Source organism: Varanus komodoensis, unplaced genomic scaffold, assembly GCF_004798865.1.
Source record: "Varanus komodoensis strain SLA01 unplaced genomic scaffold, ASM479886v1 scaffold7_3, whole genome shotgun sequence".
Classification (NCBI taxonomy): Eukaryota; Metazoa; Chordata; class Lepidosauria; order Squamata; family Varanidae; genus Varanus; species Varanus komodoensis.
Window position 1 is genome coordinate 7,314,686 of NW_025336480.1, and position 22,256 is coordinate 7,336,941.

The following is a 22,256-nucleotide window of genomic DNA, read 5'->3' on the forward strand; positions in this document are numbered from 1 at the left end:
CAAATGCTACAAAAAGTGATGTTGTTGTGCATAGGACTATATTAATATTCCTTTTGGGCTGGGTTTCACTGATGCACATGCAGCTATGCATATTGATACATTTTGGGTGGGTGGAGCAAACTTAATCAGATTGTAAGATCAGTTGGACATGCACATGGTAGGCATGTCATGAGCGGAGCTGGCTGGAGCTGGGAGTCAGACTAGATGGCCGGGGAGACCCCTTCTGACTCTGTTTCTATATTTCTACATATATTCTTTAGGTGTGTTTTATTAGTGCATCCAATGTCTATCTGTATGTCAGTAAAATAGTATTCTAAAACATAGCACAAAATCAGTAGGGATGCAATTGTAGAATCACTGCTTTTCTGGTGTGCTAGCACCGCGCACATGCAAATTGGTAACATATTTGATTTTAAAAAGCAGATAGGCTGAATGAAATGAAAGCTACAGCAGGCTTTGCATATTCCACTTCCAGATCTAAAGCTTAGAAATTTTTCATCACTTTATTTGGAGTACATGTGGCCCCTGGAGGACTTCTGTGAGGTTCCATTGCAGGAATCCAATCTGCTCCTTGGTTAGTTTATACTTCCCCAAGCTCACCACTTAGATTTATAATTGTATTGGAGACAAGAGCATGTAGATATGACTTCCTCGTGTCCTGCAAGCCCATCAATGAGTCTCTCATGGCAGTAGGCTGCCTTCTCTCTGAGCCTGACCTGAAGTTTCAGAGTTTACTGCACACAGGAAATGGCTCCTGCCACATGCTGTTAGGATCTCGCCTCTGTGTGGGGCCCCAAAAAGAACTTCTAGAACAAACTGGAGAAGTTTGTGATTCACACTAAGACAGGGCAATAAATAACATGAAAGTGTAGACTTTTCATTACTGTTACATGCCTAACATAGGGATCATCACGGCTTAAGCTGTGCTGAGGGATGATAGCTCTGCGCCATGGCAGCTTTGCCATGGAGTTCCGCAGGGCTCTATTTGGTCCCCCATGCTATTTAACATCTACACGAAACCGCTGGGAGAGGTCATCAGGAGTCATCAGTATGCTTATGACACACAGCTCTACCTCTCATTTACATCTGCTCCAGGTGAGGCGGTGGCTGTACTGAACCGGTGCCTGGCCAAGGTAATGGGCTGGATGAGGGCCAATAAACTGAGCCTCAATCCAGGTAAGATGGAAGTACTTTTGGTGGGCGGTGCAGGTCTCCAGGTAGGTGATTTTGACCCAGTTCTGGATGGGCTAGCACTCCCTCTAAAGGACAGGGTCTGCAGCTTGGGGGTACTCCTTGACCCAGAGCTGTCACTGGAGTTCCAGGTGGCGGTGGCAGCAAGGAGTGCTTTCCTACAACTTCGACTGATCCATCAGCTGCATCCTTACCTGGATTAGCACTCCCTAGCAACAGTGATACATGCTCTGACAACATGCTCAGGGAGGTTAAGGTCTTTCTTGTATAGTTCTTCTGTGTAATCTTGCCACCTCTTCTTAATCTCTTCTGTCTCTGTTAGGTCCCTGCCATTTTGGTCCTTTATCATGCCCATCTTTGCATGAAACGTTCCCTTTTTATCTACAAGTTTCTTGAAGAGATCTCTGGCCCTCCCTATTCTATTGTTTTCTTCTATTTATTTGCACTGTTCATTTAAGAAGGCATTCTTATCTCTTCTAGCTATTCTCGGGAATTCTGCATTCAGTTGGGTGTATATTTCTCTTTCTCCCTTGCCTTTCGCTCGTCTTTCCTCAGCTATTTGTAAAGCTTCCTCAGACAGACATTTTGCTTTCTTGCATTTCTTTTTCTTTGGGATGGTTTTAGTTGCTGCCTCTTGTACAATGTTGCGAACCTCTGTGCATAGTTCTTCAGGCACTCTGTCTATCAGATCTAATTCCTTAAATCTATTTGTCACCTCTGCTGTATATTCATCAGGGAAATGGTTTAGGTCATACCTGAGTGGCCTAGTGCATTTCCCTACTTTCTTCAACTTAAGCCTACATTTTGCAACCAGAAGCTCATGATCTGAGCCACAGTCAGCTCCTGGTCTAGTTTTTACTGACTGTATAGAGCTTCTCCATCTTTGGCTGCAGAGCACATAGTCAGCCTGATTTCTGTGTTGACCGTCTGGTGATGTCCATGTGTAGAGTCATCTCTTGGGTTGTTGAAAAAGAGCATAGACTTGGACTACCGTGATGTTGAATGGTTTGCCTTGGATTCAAACTGAGATCATTCTGTCATTTTGGAGACTGCATCCCAGTACTGCTTTTCCTACTCTTTTATTGACTATGAAGGCTACTCCATTTCTTCTGAGGGATTCTTGCCCACAGTAGTATACCTGATGGTCATCTGAATTAAATTCACCCATTCATGTCCATTCTAGTACACGGATTCCTAACAGGTCGATGTTCAGTCTTGTCATTTCTTGTTTGACCACATACAGCTTGCCTTGATTCATGGATCTTACATTCCAGGTTCCTATGGAGTATAGATCTTTGCAGCATTGGACTTTCCTTTCACCACCAGATACATCTGCAACTGAGTGTCCTTTCGGCTTTGACCCAGTTGCTTCGTTTCTGGCACTACTAGTACTAGCCCTCTGCTCTTCCCCAGTTGAATACTGGACACCTTCCAACCTGAGGAGCTCATCTTCCGGCGTCATATCTTTTTGCCTTTTGGTACTGTCCGTGGGGTTTTCATGGCAAGGATACTGGAGTGGGTTGCCATTTCCTTCTCCAGTGGATCACGTTTTGTCAGAGCTCTCTGTTATGACCTGTCCATCTTGGGTGGCCCTGCACAGCATAGCTCATAGCTTCATTGAGCTACGCAAGCCCCTTCACCACAACAAGGCAGTGATCCATGAAGGAGGATTTTGACCAATAAAGCCTTAAATGGCTTGGGACCAGGATACATGAAGGAATGTCTCCTTCCTTATATGCCCTCATGCCCTTAAGATCTATGGGAGAAATCCTACTCCAGGAACCCTCTCTAAGAGAGGTTAAAAGGTTATCAACTTGAATTAGGGTCTTCTCTGCTATGGCGCCCAGACTCTGGAATGTACTCCCCAGAGAGGTACACCTGGCGCCAAGCTTATACTCTTTTTGGCACCAGGCCAAAACCTTTTTATTTAAACAGTATTTTAAAATGTAATAGTTCTTAAGTTTAGTTGTTCTGTTTGTGATTTATTGTTTTGTTGTTTTATTATTTATTGAAATTGTTGTTTTAATTGTCTTTTTAAACATTTTAAGCCATCCTGAGATCTTGTATAATAGGACGGCATACAAAAGCTTTTAATAAATACATAAGCAAGCAAGCTATAAAATTCAGGCAGAGATCATCAAGTCTATCTATTCTCAAGAAAAGTGAAAATTGGGGACAGCATGAAATCCTAGATCATAAAATCTCCAAGATATTTGATGATTAGTCCTCTTTCCAAGTTATGCTACACCATTCCTAAAACAAGTTATATCTCTGCACTCCACTAACTAGAAGAGCAGAAATGGTAGAGGATATAATCTGAAGAGATCCATCTGGAAAGATCATCTGCTTTCCAGTGAACAAAGTGCTTTCTTCATACAATTTTCCGCTGACTGATTTTTATATACAAAGCCACTGTGGTTCAATGGTTAGTGTTGGACTTGGGCTCCGGAGAGCTTGTTCTAGTCCCCATTCAGCCATGAAATTCAGTGGGTGATTCTGGGCCAGTGACTTCACAGAGTTGTTGTAAGGTAAAATAGAGAAATTGATAACCATATGCACCACCTTTTTGTAAAAGGAAACAAAAGGATACAAATGTGATATGTATGCAAGTATTATTTACTTAACTATCTTAGCAAGGGGAATGAATGGGGAATTATGTTGGATCCTTTGGAGAGGGGTTTCCTCTGGAGGAACAATATGCAAAAGGATTTATAAAGAAAGTAATTATGTTGCATAGTCCACATTCTGTAAGCACTTTGCACTGCCATTTAGTTTGTGTGTGTGAGGGATCTGGCATGTTACCATTTAGTAATTCACATTCTGTGGACAGTCCACATTTTGTTTGCCCCCTTGCTCCACCCACTTAGACTCTGGTATGGATACCCAGAAGACCCCACATATGTATCCAACATATATCCAACACATATATCCAACAGGGCATATATCCATGTGCTGCTAAAAAGCGATTTTTAAAAATCCAATCTAAAATCACAGAATTATCTTTTCTCTCCAAGCAACCAGAAACTGATGCATAAAACAGAAGTCTCTTCAGTGCTACATGTTGTTACCAGTTCTTTCCACAACACTTCAACACATTAAAGTTAACTGTGTGCCCAAGACTACATCCCTGAAGACTAGTTCAGAAGGCACCTCCTCCTTAATTAAACCAATTAGTTATGGGCCACATCATTTATAAAACACTTTATTGTCTTGATCATCACAGTATCTGAGATTTTCAAGTATGCCATTCCTATATGGAGTATTTTTCTAAAAAGATTCTCCTCAATGAAGTGTAAAACCTTTAAACATTCTCCCTGACCTGCTGGAAATTGGTTTCTATTTGCTTCAAGAGAAGTGCAGAAACCTTGCTGTAGAATTATAATGATTGATTGATAATATTTCTATACTGTTCCACATCTAAATTCTAGAGCAGTGAAAAGGATAAGATTAAAACAAATAAAAGATTACAACAATACATTAAATCATTTTAAAACAAAATAACATTAAGACCATGACTCGTCAGCAAGAATAGACTTGCAGGAATAAGATTGTCTTTAGCAAATCCCAAAAACAGCATGGTATTGGTGCCTGTCTGATCTTGGGACTCATGTCATCAAAGCAAAATGATCAAGGGTTCCATTTCCCAATAGACTGAAAAAGATTTCTTAGGGAGACTTATTCTTCAGGACAGCCTTGGAATTTTATAGTTTCTATAATGACTGTGGGTAAATGTATCCTAGGCAATACTATGTAGAACCGCTGAACACAGGATGGTGATACAATCTGGAACCCCCACAGTGAATGAGGAATAAGAAGCTGCAATAAAACCAGTAAAAAGCACGCCTGGTCTTTAACCACTTACCAAATTATAAGTTTGGTAAATAAATTATAATTTCCTTTTATTCCATTATTGCTGAGTTTGCTCAGATGAAGGAATTTTGTTGAAAGTGTTTTGGAAGTCTAATCAGCATTTTGGAAATCAACACCAATGTTTATTAGCTCTGTTAATCTTTTTTAAGGAGGCCATCAACTATTTTCAGCTACCCTGAGTACATGGTATTGGTTTCTCAGTACATCTTCTGCCTAAAAGCAACTTAAGATCAAGCAATTATCTCAGTTTTACTTACATATCTGCAATCTGATATATTATCTTCTTTGCTCTTGATTCTTTCCATGAGCTCTTGTGAGATCTAATTTGTTTTTATTAGGTCCCCAAAATCAACAGACAAAACCTTCGAATTAAAAAATTCTGAGCCCAGGAATTTGTTCAGAGTATCAGAATTGAACGCTGCTCACAGTCCACTCTTGATTATCTCCAAACTTTCTCAGCATTTAATTTAGGTTGTGAGAAATCATTTTGTTGTAGTTGTTAAATGACTGGGAGTCTAAAATCCTCGCAGGTCTACTGCAAATCTCCAAATCTCTTTTTTGCCTGCCCCCGTTTTAGTGCTTAGGGTTTCTTCTTGCTTTTATGCAACTACAAACAATTAATACCACTATTTTGGTACCTTAGAAGAAAAGCATGAGATTTCAAGTTAAGTTTCTCAAGATTAGATCTGACACCCATTCCGATGAAGCACTTTGGCTACTGCCAACAATTCATGTGCTTTTAATTAGGGTCTCCAGTTCATCTACATTTATGTCACTCTTAATACTTTATCGTTACTTATTTGCACATTTTACTACTTACTGACTGTAGTTGTCAAGCTGCTTATGATGGAATTTTCCATTTTTCAAGCATTATCCAATCAGAATTCCTGAGTCTCTCTCAAGGAAGTTGCAATACAGGCTATTCTGATTTTTTACCTTTACAAGTTTTCCCAACTCCTCAAAATGTACACCTCAAATAGCTTATGTAAAACAAGAATGGAAAAGAAAGAACACACATATTATATAGCTAATACAGCAGTTGCTGATTTGCCATTTTTTGATAAATTGTAAGCTAATTGTAATTCATGTTTTTACAAGGGACATTTTAATAGGTTAAAAAGGAGAACACTGGGGGATATGGAGGTTTTTGAGACACATTTTGGCCTTGTTTTAGAAGTTGCATTCTTCACATGGACTCTAAAATTGACTGAATTAAGATTCACCTCCTACCAAAATCATGTGCCCAGTTGCAAACTAATCTAGATTTTGCTTCACCTTTATTATGGGCTTTGTGTAGTTGTTGCTAGCCAAACTAACTGCTGCTAAATTACACATTATCAATCCATGTCTTGTCTTTGGCTAACCTTACTGTTAAACACTGAGACTGGAGCTACACATTGTCAGACAGTCAGTCTTTATTGTTTATAGCCATAGGCAACCACAAATTCAAATAAACAGACAACATGGTGCAATGCAAATACAACACTGAACTCATGTAGAGGTTTGACAAGTTACAGAAGAGACCTGAAGGTTACATGAGGATATTTTAACACTGAAATTGCAATCCAGTACACATTTACCTAGAAGCCCCATGACATGGAACTTAGTGGGACTTTCTGAACAGGCACTGAATAGGATTTAACTTTGAGTGTTTTTGGAGAGAAACTAGTACCTTCAGTCATTACCAGCTTACATATCTAATAGACTTGCAATATTTTTGTGGTGGCTTCCATCTATTATTTATTTCCTGGAGGAAAGCAGCCATCACTTTTTATTCACTGTAATAAAACTGTATTACTAGATTTTACAAATCTTTATTCTACTCTTTTTAAAATCCATGATGAAAAATAAACAAACATGGTTGAAGTTTTTGTTAAGTCATTTGTCCAACATACATTACAAAAAGTATATTTTGTTTTTATTGGCAATTGCTAAGTTACAGATCTTACTGAAACATGCTTTTACATTCTTTTAATATCTACTTTGTTTGGCCTTTATCTTGTACACAACCTTGAACAGTTTCCACTCTTAAAATGGCCTAGAAATAATATCAGGTTAGATAATATTATGCTGGCAGAATCAGGCTTTTTTAACCCGAACAGTCTATTGATGGAGCTTGTTTGCTCTGTATGCAGAGGAGCTGGATGGTGAGGCCTGGGATATTCCATGGAGGGAGACTTTCACAGAACAGCTGGGTCAGGAGATTCAAGGAGGCCATCAAGTCCAACCCCCTGCTAGTGTAGGATGCCATTTACACCATTCCTGTCAGATAACTGTCCAATTGCTTCTTGAATGCATCTAGTGTGGAAGAGCACACAACCTCTCTTGGCAACTGGTTCCACTGTTGTACTGCTCTCACAGGCAGGAAATATTCCTTGGGTCTAGCTTGCATCTACAGCTTGAGTTCATTGTTCCATGTCTTACAATCTGGAATGAATAAGTCTTTTCCTTCTTCTTTGTGACAGCCTTTAAGGTACTTGTAGAGTGCTATCATGTCACCTCTTGGTTGTCTTTTTTCAAGGCTGAACAGGCCCAGTTCTTTCAGCCTCTCCTTATAAGCCTTATTTTCCAAGCCCTGTATCATCTTTGTTGCCCTTTGCTAAACCCTCTCCAGACTATCAGCGTACTTTTTAAACCTGAGTGCCCAAAACAAAATGCTGTATTCCAGGTGAGGTCTGACTAACGCAGAGTAAAGTGAATGAGTACTTCTCTATTTCTGGAAGTGATAGCTCTATTTATACATCCCTAAATAGTGTTGCCTTTTTTTGCAGCTGCATCACACTGCTGGCTCGTATTTAGCATGTTGTCTACAACAACTCCAAGGTCTTTTTCTTTTTCAGCAGGTTGAACCAAGTATTCCCAATCTTGTATTGAGGTTGTTGATGTTTATTTAGTCATGTATTTGCCTAGGTGGAGAACTTAGCATTTCTCCCTGTTGAATTTCATTCTATTGTTTTCTGCCCAGCATTCAAGCTTGTCTAGGTCTCTCTGAATCTTCTTTTGTCTTCCAAGGTGTTAACTATTCCACCTGTTTTAGTTTCATCTGAAAATTTAATTATCTTTCCCTGGATTTCCTTATCGTCTGTTGATAAAGAATTGAAGAGTACTTGGCCCAGGATGGAACCCTGTGGTATCCCACTAGTGAGTTCTCTCCACTACGGTTGATTGTCACTCTGTGTGACCTGTTCTGAAGCCAGTTGTGGATCCACCTTATAGTAGTTATGTCAAGCCCACATTTTGCTACTTTAGTTCTTAGGATGTCGTGTGGCACTTTGACAAAGGCTTTGCTTAAGTCTAGGTGAATAATATCTACGGCATTCCCTCTGACCATTTGGGTGACAGCCCAGTCAAAGAATGAGATTAGGTTAGTTTGGCATGAGTTATTCTTAAGAAATCCGTGTTGGCGTCTGCTTATCACTGTATTTTCTTCAAGGTGTGTACATATTGCATTTTTAATTATTTGCTCCGGTACTTTTCCAGGGATTGAAGTTAGACTAACTGGTCTATAGTTCCCCAGCTCGTCTTTCTTCCCTTTCTTGTAGATGGGGACCACACCAGCACTCCTCCAGTCATCTGGCACTTCCGCTGTTCTCCAAGATTTCTCAAATATTATATAGTGGCTCAGAGAGTTCTTGCACCAGTACCTTTAATACTCTGAAATAGAGGCCATCAGGTCCTGGAGATTTGAACGTGTCTAGCTCTTCAAGGAACTCCTTGGTCATTTTCCTGTTGATCTTAGGCTGCCATCCTTCCCTTTCATTTTGCATTACCTCCTCTGTGGGTGGGTCACATTTTCTTTTGCAGAAGACTGACCCAAAGTAGGAGTTAAGCACCCTTGTCTTTCCTTTTCATCTGTTATCTTTGTGCAGTTCTTGACAGTTGTATTCCTCTTTCTTTTGTACTTAGTTGTAGAAGGCCTTCTTACTGTTTTTAGCATGCCTCACTAGTTTCAGTTCATAACTCACCTTAGCCTTCCTGACTCTGTCTCTGCAAGCTTTTGCTGTCTGTTTATACTCTTCTTCTGAGGCTTGACCTCCTTTCCACTTTTTGTATATTTCCTTATTCATTTATTTAGCACTGTTGCATACTGTCTCAGAGCCACATGACTCTCTAGATGGTTTACATAATAAAAAATGAAAACATAAAACATCATAAATAACACAATGAACACAATTAAAACCACAATAGTAATAAGAAATAATGTAAAATAATAGCAGGCATAGTAAATAATAATTTAACAACAGATTGGAATTATCTTAAATGTCACAATTAAGAATTCTGAAATTTGCATTAAAATATAATTAAATTCCAACTAAAATCATCAACAATCAAAATGGTCCTTGAATAAAAATGTTTTAGGTGCCGAAATATTTATAAAGATGGTGCTTGACGAATATCACTGGGAAGCTGATTCCATAGATGGGATGCCACGACAGAGAAGGCCCTGCTCTGGGGTAGCCATGCTCCTATCTTCCTTCAGAGGTGGCTCCTGGAGCAGGATCTCTGATAATGATGTCAGGGTCCAGGTATGCTTATGTGGATGGATATGTTCTTTCAGATATTCAGGTCCTAAAATGTGCACCTTGAAGCAGGCCCAGACTTCCATGGGCAACCAGTGTAATTCATAGAGGACCGGTGTTATATGTTTGGTATTACCAGTCCCCGTCAGCAGCATAGCTGCTCTATTTTGCACCAACTGTAACTTCCAGACCATTTTCAAGGGCAGCCCAAAGTAGAGCACATTTCAGTAGTCCAACTGAGAGGTTACCAAGGCATGGATTACTATTGCTAGATCCTGCCTGTCCAGAAGTTGATGAATTAAGCAGAGCTGATAGAAGGCACTCCTGGCCACCGAGCCTACCTTGTGCTCAAGGGACAGCTCAGGGTCCAGAAGCACCCCCAAGTTCTAGACCTGTCCTGTAGAGCAAGTGCAACCCCATCCAAGACAGGGAAGATATCCTCCATCTGGGCATGGGAGCCACCTACCAACAAAACTTGTCTGGTGTGGTCACTTTCACCCAGGGAACCCGTGGTTGTTACTCCATCTACCAGATCATCTTTGTTAGTTAGAATTAAGTCTAATGTAGCTGTTCTCATCTTTTCCTCCACTGTCTGCTGGAGGAAGTTATTGGTCACACACGTGAGGAATCTCTTGGAGGGGCCATGTTTGGCTCAATGTTTCTCCCAGAAAATATCAGTAAAGTTGAAATCACCCATGATGATCATGTCATGTCTTTTAGCTAAATTTGCTAATTGTTTTTCAAAGATAATGTCCTTGTCATCTCTTTGATTTGGTGGGCAGTAGTAGATGCCAATGACTATGTTACTATAGCTTTTTGCTCCTCTTTTTTGCTCCTTGATCCATGAGGTTACTTGGCTCCTCCTCCTGTTAGGTATAGGTATTCTTAATGTATAGTGCAACTCCTCGTCCCCTTTTATCCCTTCTATTTTTCTTAAAGAGGTTGTACCCATCTTTTTTTTGAACTCCAACTGTGAGAATCATCCCACCATGTTTCAGTAACTGCCACAAGATCGTAGTTGCCTTCATGTACTTGGAGTTCAATTAATGTTATTTATTACCCATGCTCATTGGTGTAGAAACATCACAATTCACTAGGTTATAACCTGGTTTTGTTCCCTTTTTTTTTTTTTTGGTATGTTGTAGGGGGAAGTGGTGGCACAGTGGCTTAATGATGCTGGAACTGTCAGCCAGAAATGATCTGCACTCCAGTGGTTTGAGTCCAGCCTCTGCCAGACAGATTGAGCTCCCATTGTTCACCCCAGTTCCTAGCCAACCTAGTAGTTCAAAAGCATCTAATAAGTGTCAATAAATAGGTAACACCTCAGTGGGAAGGTAACAGCGTTCTGTGATGTCATGCTGGCCACATGGCCATGGGATCAGCTTCAGACAGCACTGGTTCATGGCCTCAGAAATGGAGATGAGCACTGCCCCCTATTATTTACTGGCTAAGCGGAGAAAAATCCACAGGAACTCCTTTACCTTTATGTTGTAATCAGTTCTTATTAGAGGTTTTTTCTCTGCTATGGGAGTAGTTTCAGTGCTACCAATCTGAACACCTTTCTCAGTGTTTCATATTTTTCTCCTTAATTTTTGGCATAAGAAAAAAGATGGAAGATGCAGTCAGAAAACATGGAGAGTTATAAGCAGAAGAAACATACATCTGGAGTTGCCCCTCCCAGGCAACATTCTGTTAATGTGGCTGAGCAAAGGTGTAATGAAAACCTCATCCAAGCACTCCTATTGGTAACTGAGGGGCTTGAAGAGCTAGGTTGACTCGGTTTATTTATTTATCTGGAAGCCTCCACTACTCATAGGTACATCTGACAACTCAGTCTCCTCCATGCCTGGTTATTACTTCATGCACAGGACTGAATCCCTACCTTAAACTGCCTCTTTCTGGGTTAAGAAACATAGGATTGGGCTATAAAAGTTCTTATTTCCTCTTTAAGGCCCTGCCTGAACTGCTGAACACATGCTCACCATTTAGAATGCTTTTGTGTTTAGTTCTCCATTCTGTCCCATACTACAAGCATGTCTTGTGACTACATAGTTATTCTTCTCCCCTGGGACACAGCTAGGGATGTCTGGATATATGATCTCATCCTCAGAAGTCCACTCATTGGACCATAATGAAAGAAATGGCATATTCTTCTTTAGAGAATGTACCTGCAAACTATGTTGTATTGTGCTTGTGCAAATGAGGCTTCTGAACTGGCTGGCTGAGTTGATGGATGGTCCATACTGTTCAGTTGCTCAGGGAACAGAGCAGTTTGCAATTCAGATTCACTGAAGGAAGGGGACATTGTTCATTTGCCTAAGCTGAAAACCCACACAGGGGTAAACCTGGGATGGTCAGGAATGTTAGGAGCTACATGTAAGAAGCTGTAACACCAGGTTGGAGGAAGCTGGAGCAGTCAGTATGAGCAAGACAGGCCAAAAGTGTAAAAGGGAAATTCTTAGACAAAGCTGACAGAAGGGCAGATGAAAAAAGGGGGCAAGGTAGGCAGAGAATTGAGGCAAAAAAAAAAAAAAAAAAAAGGCGTACTACAGATGTAGCTCTTAAAAATGGATAGACAGGCATTGGTAAAGCCAAACAGAGGCTCTATGCCACTGATGGGAAACCTTTTAGAGACCAAGTACCCAAACTGCAACCCAAAACCCACTTATTTATCGCAAAGGGCCAACACTGCAGATTCAATATGTCAGGGGGACAGCACAACATTAAAAGAATCTCAGTCTCTTAATTAGAACATCTCTTTGCTAAATCTTAGATATTAAAATTCAATTTTTCATAAGAAAACTCAAAGCTAAAATCTTGTGTTAATAAAAACGAATTTATTAAAACTCACAGACAGTCCAAGCATATATGTATGTATGTATGTGCAGCACACTGACCGGCCATGTGAAAGCCCTGCAAGTCGCAGCTAATGAGTCCCGGCTCGTGATGTCATCGCCTGGCACCGCTACTCCTTTCCGAGCATGCGCATGGCCCCTATGTGCGCTGTTATCCGATGCTCGGCTGCTGGGAGGATGCTGGGGAGACTTGGCTGGCGTGCCAACAGAGAGGGCTCCGCATGCCTGCTGCGGTATGCGTGCCACAGGTTTGCCACCACTGCTCTATGCTATGGAGGAAGGAACACTGGGTTCAAGAGAGAGAAAGGCTAAAAGACATGGGACATAATAGGGAATGTTCTGTTAGTTGGAAAAAAGGAGTCAAGGAAAAAGCAAGCACAGAGTCCACAGAGCAGCTGTGCCCAAAGCAGTAAATGGTTTACTGCAGAGTGATGGGAGTCCAGAGGGGAGTCCTGCCTCCTTACTAATTGACCATTCAGGAAGAAAGAAAGTCCCTGCATGCATGATGCACACAAGATGGGAAAGGAGGCATAAAACCCATTTTGCCTAAGGTACCAACAATACACAAGCTAGCTCTGAGACCTCTGCTCCTTTTGCAAAACCACTGACAAACTTTCTCTCCCTTCCTGGTCACTGCAGATAAGAAGCTGCAATGATATTTCAAAATATAAACATTAGGTAGGAAGAGGCGGCAACCATATTGCTCCTTAGGCAGAAGCTGATTGCCATCGATCATTATTCCTCTCACATCATGCAGAAAGCATGCTCGGCTGATGGCTATCTCACAGAAAACAGGGAGCTTTAAAAAAAAAAAGGGAGCGAGAGGGAGAGAGACAGAGACAGAGAGCAGGTTACAAGTCCTTCTATCAGTAGAAACAGCTGGAGGAGGTGACAGAGAGACTATGATAAAAAGAGGGTGTTTTTTGGCAAGGGAATTTTTCTTCCTTCATGTCCTTGGTATGATTCCCAGAGAATAAACAAAAGTATTGGCAGTCATTGAGGATTGTGTTTTTTCCCCCTAATTTGCTGACTGTGAAGTAAATAAATATGGTCAATCAGGCCTTGGAAGAATACAATCTTGGATACAATCAACTTGAATTTTACTTGAATTCTTTCACTAGGCAGGTGTGTAGGAACCTAGGAAAGCTTTTTCATTTCATTCCACAATTCTTCTCTATCCAAGCTTAGAATATGCAATGCAAAGCCAGTATACTAATTTCTGTAAACATGGAAAAATCCTTAATTCAAAGATAATCTAACTTCAAAGATATCCTTCACAAGTACTCTGCTAACATTATTCTTTTCAATTTTTACTTTTATTGGCTTTGCGATAAGCAAAACTTGAAAGCAAATATGCACCTGAAAAATAGCAGTAATGTTTTGTTTTAGATAGTGGCATTGCAATATTCATGCTTAGGGCAGCTTCACTGGCTGCTGCTGTTCAGGGCACTGGTTACCCACCACAACTTATTCCTCTTCAATACAAGTCTATCCTCGTTTAAGAGCAGAAGAGGCTGGTCTTTCTCCATGCATCTGAAGTACATTTGCTGCGATCTTGGGAGTGGGTTTTCTTATTTCCACCTCCAAGTTCTAGAATTCCGAGGGATACCCATCTAGCCTCTTTTGTGACCAACAGGCAAAGACATTTTTATTAAAGCCTCACAAGTCTACTTGTTATAGCCATTGCCATGTTATAGCTACGTCAACTGGCTGTTCTTTTGAGTTTTGCGGATCTTATATTGTATTGATTTAACCTTTCAATGCTGGATCTGGCATCAGAGGAAATACTAGACAGAAAACAAACTTACATAAACTAATAATACAGAAATTAGTGAAAAGAAACATTACTACATATTAAATACTGCTACAGAGTGCATTCTCTCCATTGGTACTACTGTGGCTCCTCACAAATAAGCTAAGGCTCTGCCTCCATTAAAAAAAATCACATTTGTACCTTATTTCTACACTGGTTGGAGTAGCCAATGTTTGGGGGAGGCCAAGAAAATAATATTTTGCAAGAACTTGATTGAATGGCAGGGACATTGTCTTGGAAATGTCAAGAATTGTTAGATTCATGAGAAGACTGACCATTTGAAATAAAAAGATCTTTAGTCAGAGAAAGAAAAGGATTAACTTAGCACTCCAGCACCCAGAAATGTACTTGGTCTTTTTATAAATGTTTCTGCTCCCTCTGTCTTTTAGCCCCATTTATTAATAAAGTGGAGAATATAAAGTGTTCATATTCAACTCATCAAAAGATTTGCTGAATTAGTCATATTTGCAATGTTGATCTATCACATAAATATCACTTTTTATTTGAACATTACATTGCAAGGCTATAGGGTCCCATTTTTAAAAATGTGCTCTCAAGACCCCCTTTTAAGGGGACCCAGGCTGTTAAGCTGGTTGTCAAAATGCCTCTTCCAATTAAAAGGTGTGGGATGCACTTGTGCAGTTTCCCAAGTAGCCAGAGTCTTAGGAAAATATGCAATGCATTGTCCCCTGAGGTCAGTCAGGAAGAAAAGAAAAAGAAAAAAAATGAGGATTGTGCCATAAAGCGAATGTAAACCTTAAACCCCACTTTCCTCTAGAAAAGATTCCTCATGCTTTTTGCTTTCTTTTCACACTAGACCTTCTGACAACTGTCAAGGGAAAGCAAGGAAAATGCCTATTTGGAGTCAGTGACCAGTGTTGGAACTTACTGCCCCTTGACAGTAAGTATTCCCCTGCAGGACATCAAGACCCTAATTTTGGCACTCATGGAACTGCACATCTCTGCAATTGCCAAATGTGGATTTTTTAAAAAGACATTTTTTCAAAGCTTATTGACCACCAATAACCCCTCCTGTGTCCATTTGAAGAAGTTGTCAGTGGCGATCAAACTGGAGATTACGTCAAACCTATAATCACCTGGAGCGGGGAAAGGAGACTAAAGGGGCAAAAATCTTCACTGAGCAAAAAAGGCTTGTGATTGCAGCAGATGGGCAAGTTGGTCCTACCACAGAATGGTACTGAGGTACAGAATCCCACCTACCACAGAAGGATACTGAGAGAAAATGAGGAAGAGGAAAGGGGCAAGGTCACCACTGAGCCCTGTCGTCTGTCAGGAGCATGGTGTGTTGTTCACACAACAGATAAGCAGGGTGGGTTGGCATGGCATGCAAATACACTCCATGTGTATCAATTCCCTCCCCTGAAATGTTTTTTTCCTGTGCTACTTTGGCCATTAAAGTGTGAAGGGGCTACTCATACTATGTCTAAACTGAAATGAAAATTCCTTCTTGAGGTCAGTGTAGTGAAATGGTTCTGTTAATATTTTTTTTAATGGCCCTCAAAATTATTTAATTCTGTACCTCTGGAGTAAAAGGATAATATGATTTTTTATCGGGCCAAAAAAAGCTTGACATGCACATTTAGCAGACAGAAAGAAGAATATATGAATATGTGACACTCCAGAAAATACTGAATATCTTTAGGTATTAAATGCATTATAGGAAAGGCTACATGGATTTTCTAAAAATTATGATTAATAATACCAACCAATAATCAAAACTGTCTGGGCAATTTAAACTGAAACCATAAAATACATCGTAAAACTTAAACCCATTAAAAGCTTAAAACATAAACCAAAATAAAACTCGAGTAAAAGTCAGCAGCAACAGTAGTATAAAGATCTAAAAACGGAGAAACAGATTTACCAAAAAAAAAAAAACCCCCCAAAAAACCCTGACTCAAAAGCCTAGGAAAAATTTTAAAAAAGGGTTTTCACCTGATGCCAAAAAGAGCACAATGCAGACACCAGATGAGCCTGTTTCAAACCACTAAAAGGTTGTGACCACTGAAAGGTTCCTCTCCTTAGCAGCTACCTGCTTCATCTTGCTTAGTGAAGGCACCCAGAGGAGAACGCATGCAGAAAATCTTAGGGTTTGGGCAGATACATATGGGAGGAGATGAAGCATGGAAGCCAGTGCAAATCACAAAACACTGGCACGATATGATCATATCCACCAGGCATGATTAACAATCTTGTTCCTTTATTTTGGCCCAGCTTGATTTTCTGGAGTGTTTTCAAAAGGTATTCATCGATAATGCATTACAATAATTCAATTTTTATCTCCATTTTAAGTCTGCTCTTAATACTGGAGCTTTCCTACAACTAAGTTGTTTAATGTCACTATTACGAGGAACTTGAAAACTTTCCTCATCTGCACAGAATCTTGCGCTGAAAGTCCTGCAAGCTTCTGTACTTTTGGAAGAAGCCATGTTGTGGCAGAGAGACATGCTCTACTTTCAGTACATTCCCACCATTTACACAAAGTAAATCCCATTATCTTTAATAGGATTTTCCTTCTATTAAAGCGTGAAGAGGATTGTAGTCTTTATCTACGACCCCTAAGCTTGAAAATGTGTTCAGGATGCTGCAGGGAAACATGTTTTTGTAGTATTTTAAATTTGATGTCTGGCAGTGCCTTTTCCCAGACCCCCACGGAAAGCGGCATTTTTTTGCTCGGCCAGTAATTTGCGTAGTCCTTTTTCATTCTTTCTTACCGCTATAAGCACCCCTATCGAGCCCATACAGAGTTGGTAAAACCGCGCGGCACGGGAATTACTGTCAAATGCCGATCGCGGCGTGCTGCCTGTCTGCCAACCAGCGCACAGCGAAGAAGGAGCGCGGCCCTCCGAATTCCGTGGGATTTACTTCTGAGTAAACAAGGCGAGCAGCAGCCAGGGGGGTTGAGACGGACACAGAAAGGCAAGGCAAAGCGGCAAAGCTGGCGCCTCGGAGGAAAGGACGGTAGGCGAGAGGAGAGGAAAGGAGCCGTGGCGAAAGAGGGAGGGGTGGCGAAAGGAGCGGGCGCGCAGCAGAAGGAGGCCTTGTTCGGGGCTGCAGTTGCCGCTCTCAGTCAACAGGTTGCACCGTTCCCCCTCGGCTGCCCCGCAATGCGCGCTCTCGCCGGCTGGCGGGCTCCCTCCCCGAGCGCGCCCTCCGCTATGCCGTGCCTCGCTGTGCTGTGAGCGGCCGGACAAGCGCTTCCCCTCCTCTGCGCGTCTCTGCTCTCCTTCCATGTCTGGGAGGGAGGGGGCGGGAGGCGGAGGCAGCCGCCTTCGCTGCCGCCGCCACTAGCGCTGCCGCGTCCTCCATTTTGTGGCAGGGGCAAGCCGTAAAGCCGAGCGCAGTCGGAGTAGCTGGCGGCTGGAGGAGGAGAGGGAGAGGGAGCGGAGGAGGAGGAGGAGGAGGGAGGAGGAAGAAGGGGGAGGGCGGGACGCTCGGTGGGTGTGAAGAAGAGAGGGGAAGGGGGGCAAAGGAGGAGGGGGCAAAGTGTGGCTTTAATTAATCGAGGGGAACAGAAGAGTGTCCGTGTGGAGCGGAGTGGGGGGGAGAGGAGCAGGTGAGGGGCTGCTGTCAGTCTATGCAGGGAGAAGCGCGGGGGCCGGCTGTCGCGGCGGCTGACCTCGTCGTCTGCAAAGGGGCGGCTGCCTTAACCCCCACCCCACACCCAATCCCGTGCCCTGTAACTCTCCTTCCTCCCAGTCCCCCACCAAGTTGTTTATTCGCGTCGCTTCGAGCTGGAGCCATGGAAGTTGGCGGTTAGAGGAACCCCAGCGCCCCCACTGGATAATAAGGTAAGGGGTGTCCTTTAATGTCTGCCTGTGGGGAGGGGAATGGATGCTTTCTACTTTTAGGATTTGTGCCTTTCGAAGGGAGCTGCATTGCTGAGGAGGAGGTGGCGGTGGTGTGCTTTTTCCGTAGAGGTCACCCTCCCCCATCTCCAGCAATGTCTACCCCCCTTCCTCCTCCTTCTCCTCCTCCTCCTCCTCGGCAGCCGTTTAGACCAAGCGATTTGTTCCTGAGCCGTGAGGCCAGATAAGGGTGGGAGTCGCTTTTCTCGTTGTGTTGCGTCTCTCAACTTTAAAGTCGTCCACGTTAAATCTAGACTTGGGTGGAGGGTGTGTGTGTGTGGACACGCGCACGCACACACACACGAGAGAGAGAGAGTGAGTGTGTGTGTGCGCGCGCGCGCCCCCGCCTTGGGTAGGGGAGTGATTTGCTATCCTATTTCACAACCATCTTTGGCTAATTTTAATCCCATAAGATAATGTCCAAAATAGCCAGTCTTGGAGAGAAAGGGGTTCGAAGTTAGGCTTCTGTTCCCACTTACCTCTAAGTAAGTCGCATTGGATTCAGTGGGACTTCTGAGTAGACTCGTACACTGTAAAAGTAATACCTTATGTAATCGATTTCGCCCTCCCCGCTTGTCTTCGAGAGGGAGAAAACGAATATTTGGGAGTATTTTTAAAGCATATTTTGACAATCTTCCCTTTTTTTCTCAGTTTTTTTTAAAGAGATCGAAGTTGTTTTCCCCTTTTTTTTAATTTGGCGGGCCCAGGGAATTGGAAACAGGCAAGGAGTTGAAAACTCAAGAATTGGGGTGTGTGTGTGTTTTTTAAGGCAAAGGACTGATGTTATTTTGCAGAAGTAGGCGTGCCAAACAAAATGCTCAACAGGTCCCAACACATTTTTTCTTCACCTCCAAATCTACTTCTTGCAAAGGATAATTTCTACTCAAAAACAGTGTGCTAAAATATTCTCGGGTGCCCCCCCCCCCCCCATTACTGCTTCATATGATAGATTTTCCCCTTTGGCGTTGTCTGTCATTCTAATGGTGTGTGTGTGTGAGTGTGAGAGAGACTGACTCCTATCAAATGTAGTAACTCCCCCCCCCCATTCTTCTTCCTTTTTCTTAAGAACTCTTACTGCATGGATGTGTGTGTGTTTATTATTACATGATGATGCCATGGCTTCCCAAAATATTTTAAATGTCCCATGCAACATTTAAAGAGAGAATATTGCAGAATTGCCCATATCACTTTTGTATGGTTGTTTCAGTATTGGAGAAAGCTGTCCGGAAGGCTTCCTAACTATTCACTAAGCCCCCTTGTAGCTTTCTGTGTTCTATACAGTTTCCTAAAAAGGAAAAAGACAAGGCTAAAGAAACTAAGTATTATTAGAATTACTGCATTACTTCAGAAATAAATGCCTTCTGTCAACCTGTGAGACTGACCCCTTTTGACATCTGATTGTATTGGTTAATCCTTGACCTCCAATCTGTTATTGATGGGAAACTCAAAGGAATTAGCTGTTTTTTAATACATGGATATATGCCAACTTTACCTAGCTTTTTCTTTATGCATGTTGGTGTGAAATAGGGAAAGTTTATCATTTTAAAATTAAATTATCAATCTCTGATTAAGTTCTACTATTTTTTAAGTATTAATGGGTTGCACTTTGATTTATAATCTTTAAATGCCAATTGATAGTAATCCAGATAGTAATCCAGTTGTTGGGCCATGTGTTCTTCCCACTCATTTTTCAAAATATATGTCTGTTTATTTCCATTTGTATGATTCGAAATTTGTTACAGGCTTGATCCAAAGTAGAATATTTGCAAAATTGTCCAGACCTGGAAATTAAAATGCGACAGCTTTTAATTGTATATTTTCAGACTTGGGAAGTGGGGGAAGAGAGAGGAAAGAGTGGGAGCCATTTGCAAAATCAGTAGGCATGATAAGTAATGTGGTATTGTTTGGAGATCTTTTTTTGTAGTGAAGGTTGGAAAGTACTTGGAGTGAATTTTTGTGTGAGTTGTGACATAGTAAAATTCTTGTAGGTACATGTGCAGTAGTATTTGACCAGATCTTAAAAGCTCAAGGGAAAGTTCTTGAAAATAAAAAGTAATATACAGAAAACACAATTGAAAAGTGCTTTATTAGTCACTGCTTTAATTACTATGTAGGTGTTTTGATATGAAATAAATTATATAATTAATATATGTGATTTAGTGACACACATGAAAGATGTCCTGATTTTGAATAGTTTTTTTCATGATATTAGAGTAAGTATGATTTTCATTAAACCCTAAATTGAGAAAAAAACAGTTTGCAGCTGTTAAAATAAATTGGGTCAGAAATATTATTTAAAGGACATTGGAAATTACAAAGCTTATGCCTGCCTTTTTCATTACAGTGTTTTCTCTCTGTCAGTGTTAGAGTTCGTAGAGAACTAAATTTGCACTTCAGATATTGTGCTAATGATGAATATTTTTCTTCCTTTATAACCAGTATTAAAATAATGGAGCCCAAAGAATCACTAAAATCCTCAGGAGGAGAGGAAACAGGGAAAAGCGCTCACTTCCATGACAAGGGAGGAATTGTGATAGATTTTCATCCATCCTTTAGGGGTGGCGCTACTGTCAAGACTCCTGCATCTACGTCTCCCTTGCCTGCCTCTTCTCAGTCCGACTCCAAGCAACAACCTGTTCTGTGTGACTTGTCAAAGGGATTAGGAAGTAATGTGCCGCAGCCAGATCTCTCCAAAGCAGTGTCACTCTCCATGGGATTGTATATGGGTGATACTGATGCAAAAGTGATGGGAAATGAACTTGGATTTCCTCAGCAGGGTCAAATCAGTCTCTCTTCTGGGGAGACAGATTTTAGGCTCCTTGAAGAAAGCATCGCAAGTTTGAATAAGTCCTCTGGTCTGGCAGAAGGCTCAAAGGGTACTGTGTCTGTCAATGTGCCCTTAGAATCAGAGTTCTCAAGTATGACTAGTCGTGATCTTAGTTTAGATCAAGGGGCTTTAGGACGAGGCCAGACTGGCAGTAATGGTGGCAACTTGAAGCTGTTTTCTGAAGACCAAAGCACCTTTGATATTTTGCAAGATTTTGATTTAACACCAGTGTCTCCAGGAAAAGAGACAAATGGGAGTCCTTGGAGAATGGACCCTGTACTGGATGAAAGGAGTTTGCTTTCACCTCTTGGTGGAGAAGACGGTTTACTCTTGGAAGGAAATGAAATGGAGGACTGCAAGCCTCCTATTTTACCGGACACTAAACCGAAAATTAAAGAGTGTGGGGATCCTTTGTCCAGTTCTGCAATGCAAATGCCACATGTGAAGACTGAAAAAGAAGATTTTATTGAACTGTGCACACCCGGGGTAATAAAGCAAGAGAAAATAGGCACCGTTTATTGTCAGGGTAATTTCTCTGGTTCAAATATGCTTGGAAGTAAAACATCTGCCATTTCTGTTCATGGTGTCAGCACTTCTGGAGGACAAATCTACCACTATGACTTGAACACAGCATCTGTCACTCAACAGCAGGATCAGAAACCAGTTTTCAATGCCATTCCATCTCACCCTGCAGGTTCAGAAAATTGGAATAGGTGCCAGGGCTCTGGGGATGATCCCCTCACACCAATAGGGGCTTTAAATTTTTCTGGAAGATCTGTCATCTCTAATGGGTATGTAAGGTAAGAGAGTTTTTTCGTATTTATTGCAAAATAGTTAATACAGTAATATTCATGTTGATTTTTAGTTAAACCCGATTACTAATTTCTTATGCTTGGTGTACATATGTAAATGCATTGCAATCCATTTAGTTTGATTAAATGAAAGGACTGGACCATTAGAAAAGGACAGTTTCATTGAGGTTTAAAATGTATCTGAGATGCAGTGTTTGAAATAGGAGTATTAAACACAAATATCTATTGCATCTATAAATTCAGGCTAATTTTTAACCAAAAACTCCATTTAGAATTAGTGAAAAATGGCAATTTCTCAAAACAGTGAGCATTCTATATGCATGGCTTTATGGGTTTCCATTATGTCAGGGTCTTTGAATTGTAGTTTGTTAACTGCAGTTAATGCACGTTCAGCTCTTGTGATCTTAGTAACATTTTCTGTTAATCAGAAAAGACAAAGATGATATATCTTCTAATCAAAGTCATGATTATATTGTTGAAAAGTGAATTAGAGGAAAAT

At 41.2% G+C, this 22,256-nt stretch overlaps 1 protein-coding gene across 2 annotated transcripts in view; it reads left to right on the forward strand.

Annotated features, from left to right (window-relative positions):
* The first annotated feature begins 17,806 nt into the window (after window positions 1-17,806).
* NR3C1 (nuclear receptor subfamily 3 group C member 1) overlaps window positions 17,807-22,256 on the forward strand; it is an 84,498-nt gene continuing 80,048 nt past the window's right edge. Inside the window, exons 1-2 of one of the 2 annotated variants that reach the window (XM_044454563.1) lie at window positions 17,807-18,061; window positions 20,558-21,736. In XM_044454563.1, the coding sequence (XP_044310498.1) occupies window positions 20,568-21,736 (1,169 nt within the window). In that variant the 5' untranslated portion in view covers window positions 17,807-18,061; window positions 20,558-20,567. Of the gene's footprint in view, window positions 18,062-20,557; window positions 21,746-22,256 lie in introns of both variants that reach the window. The other variant, XM_044454562.1, reaches the window with a different exon arrangement.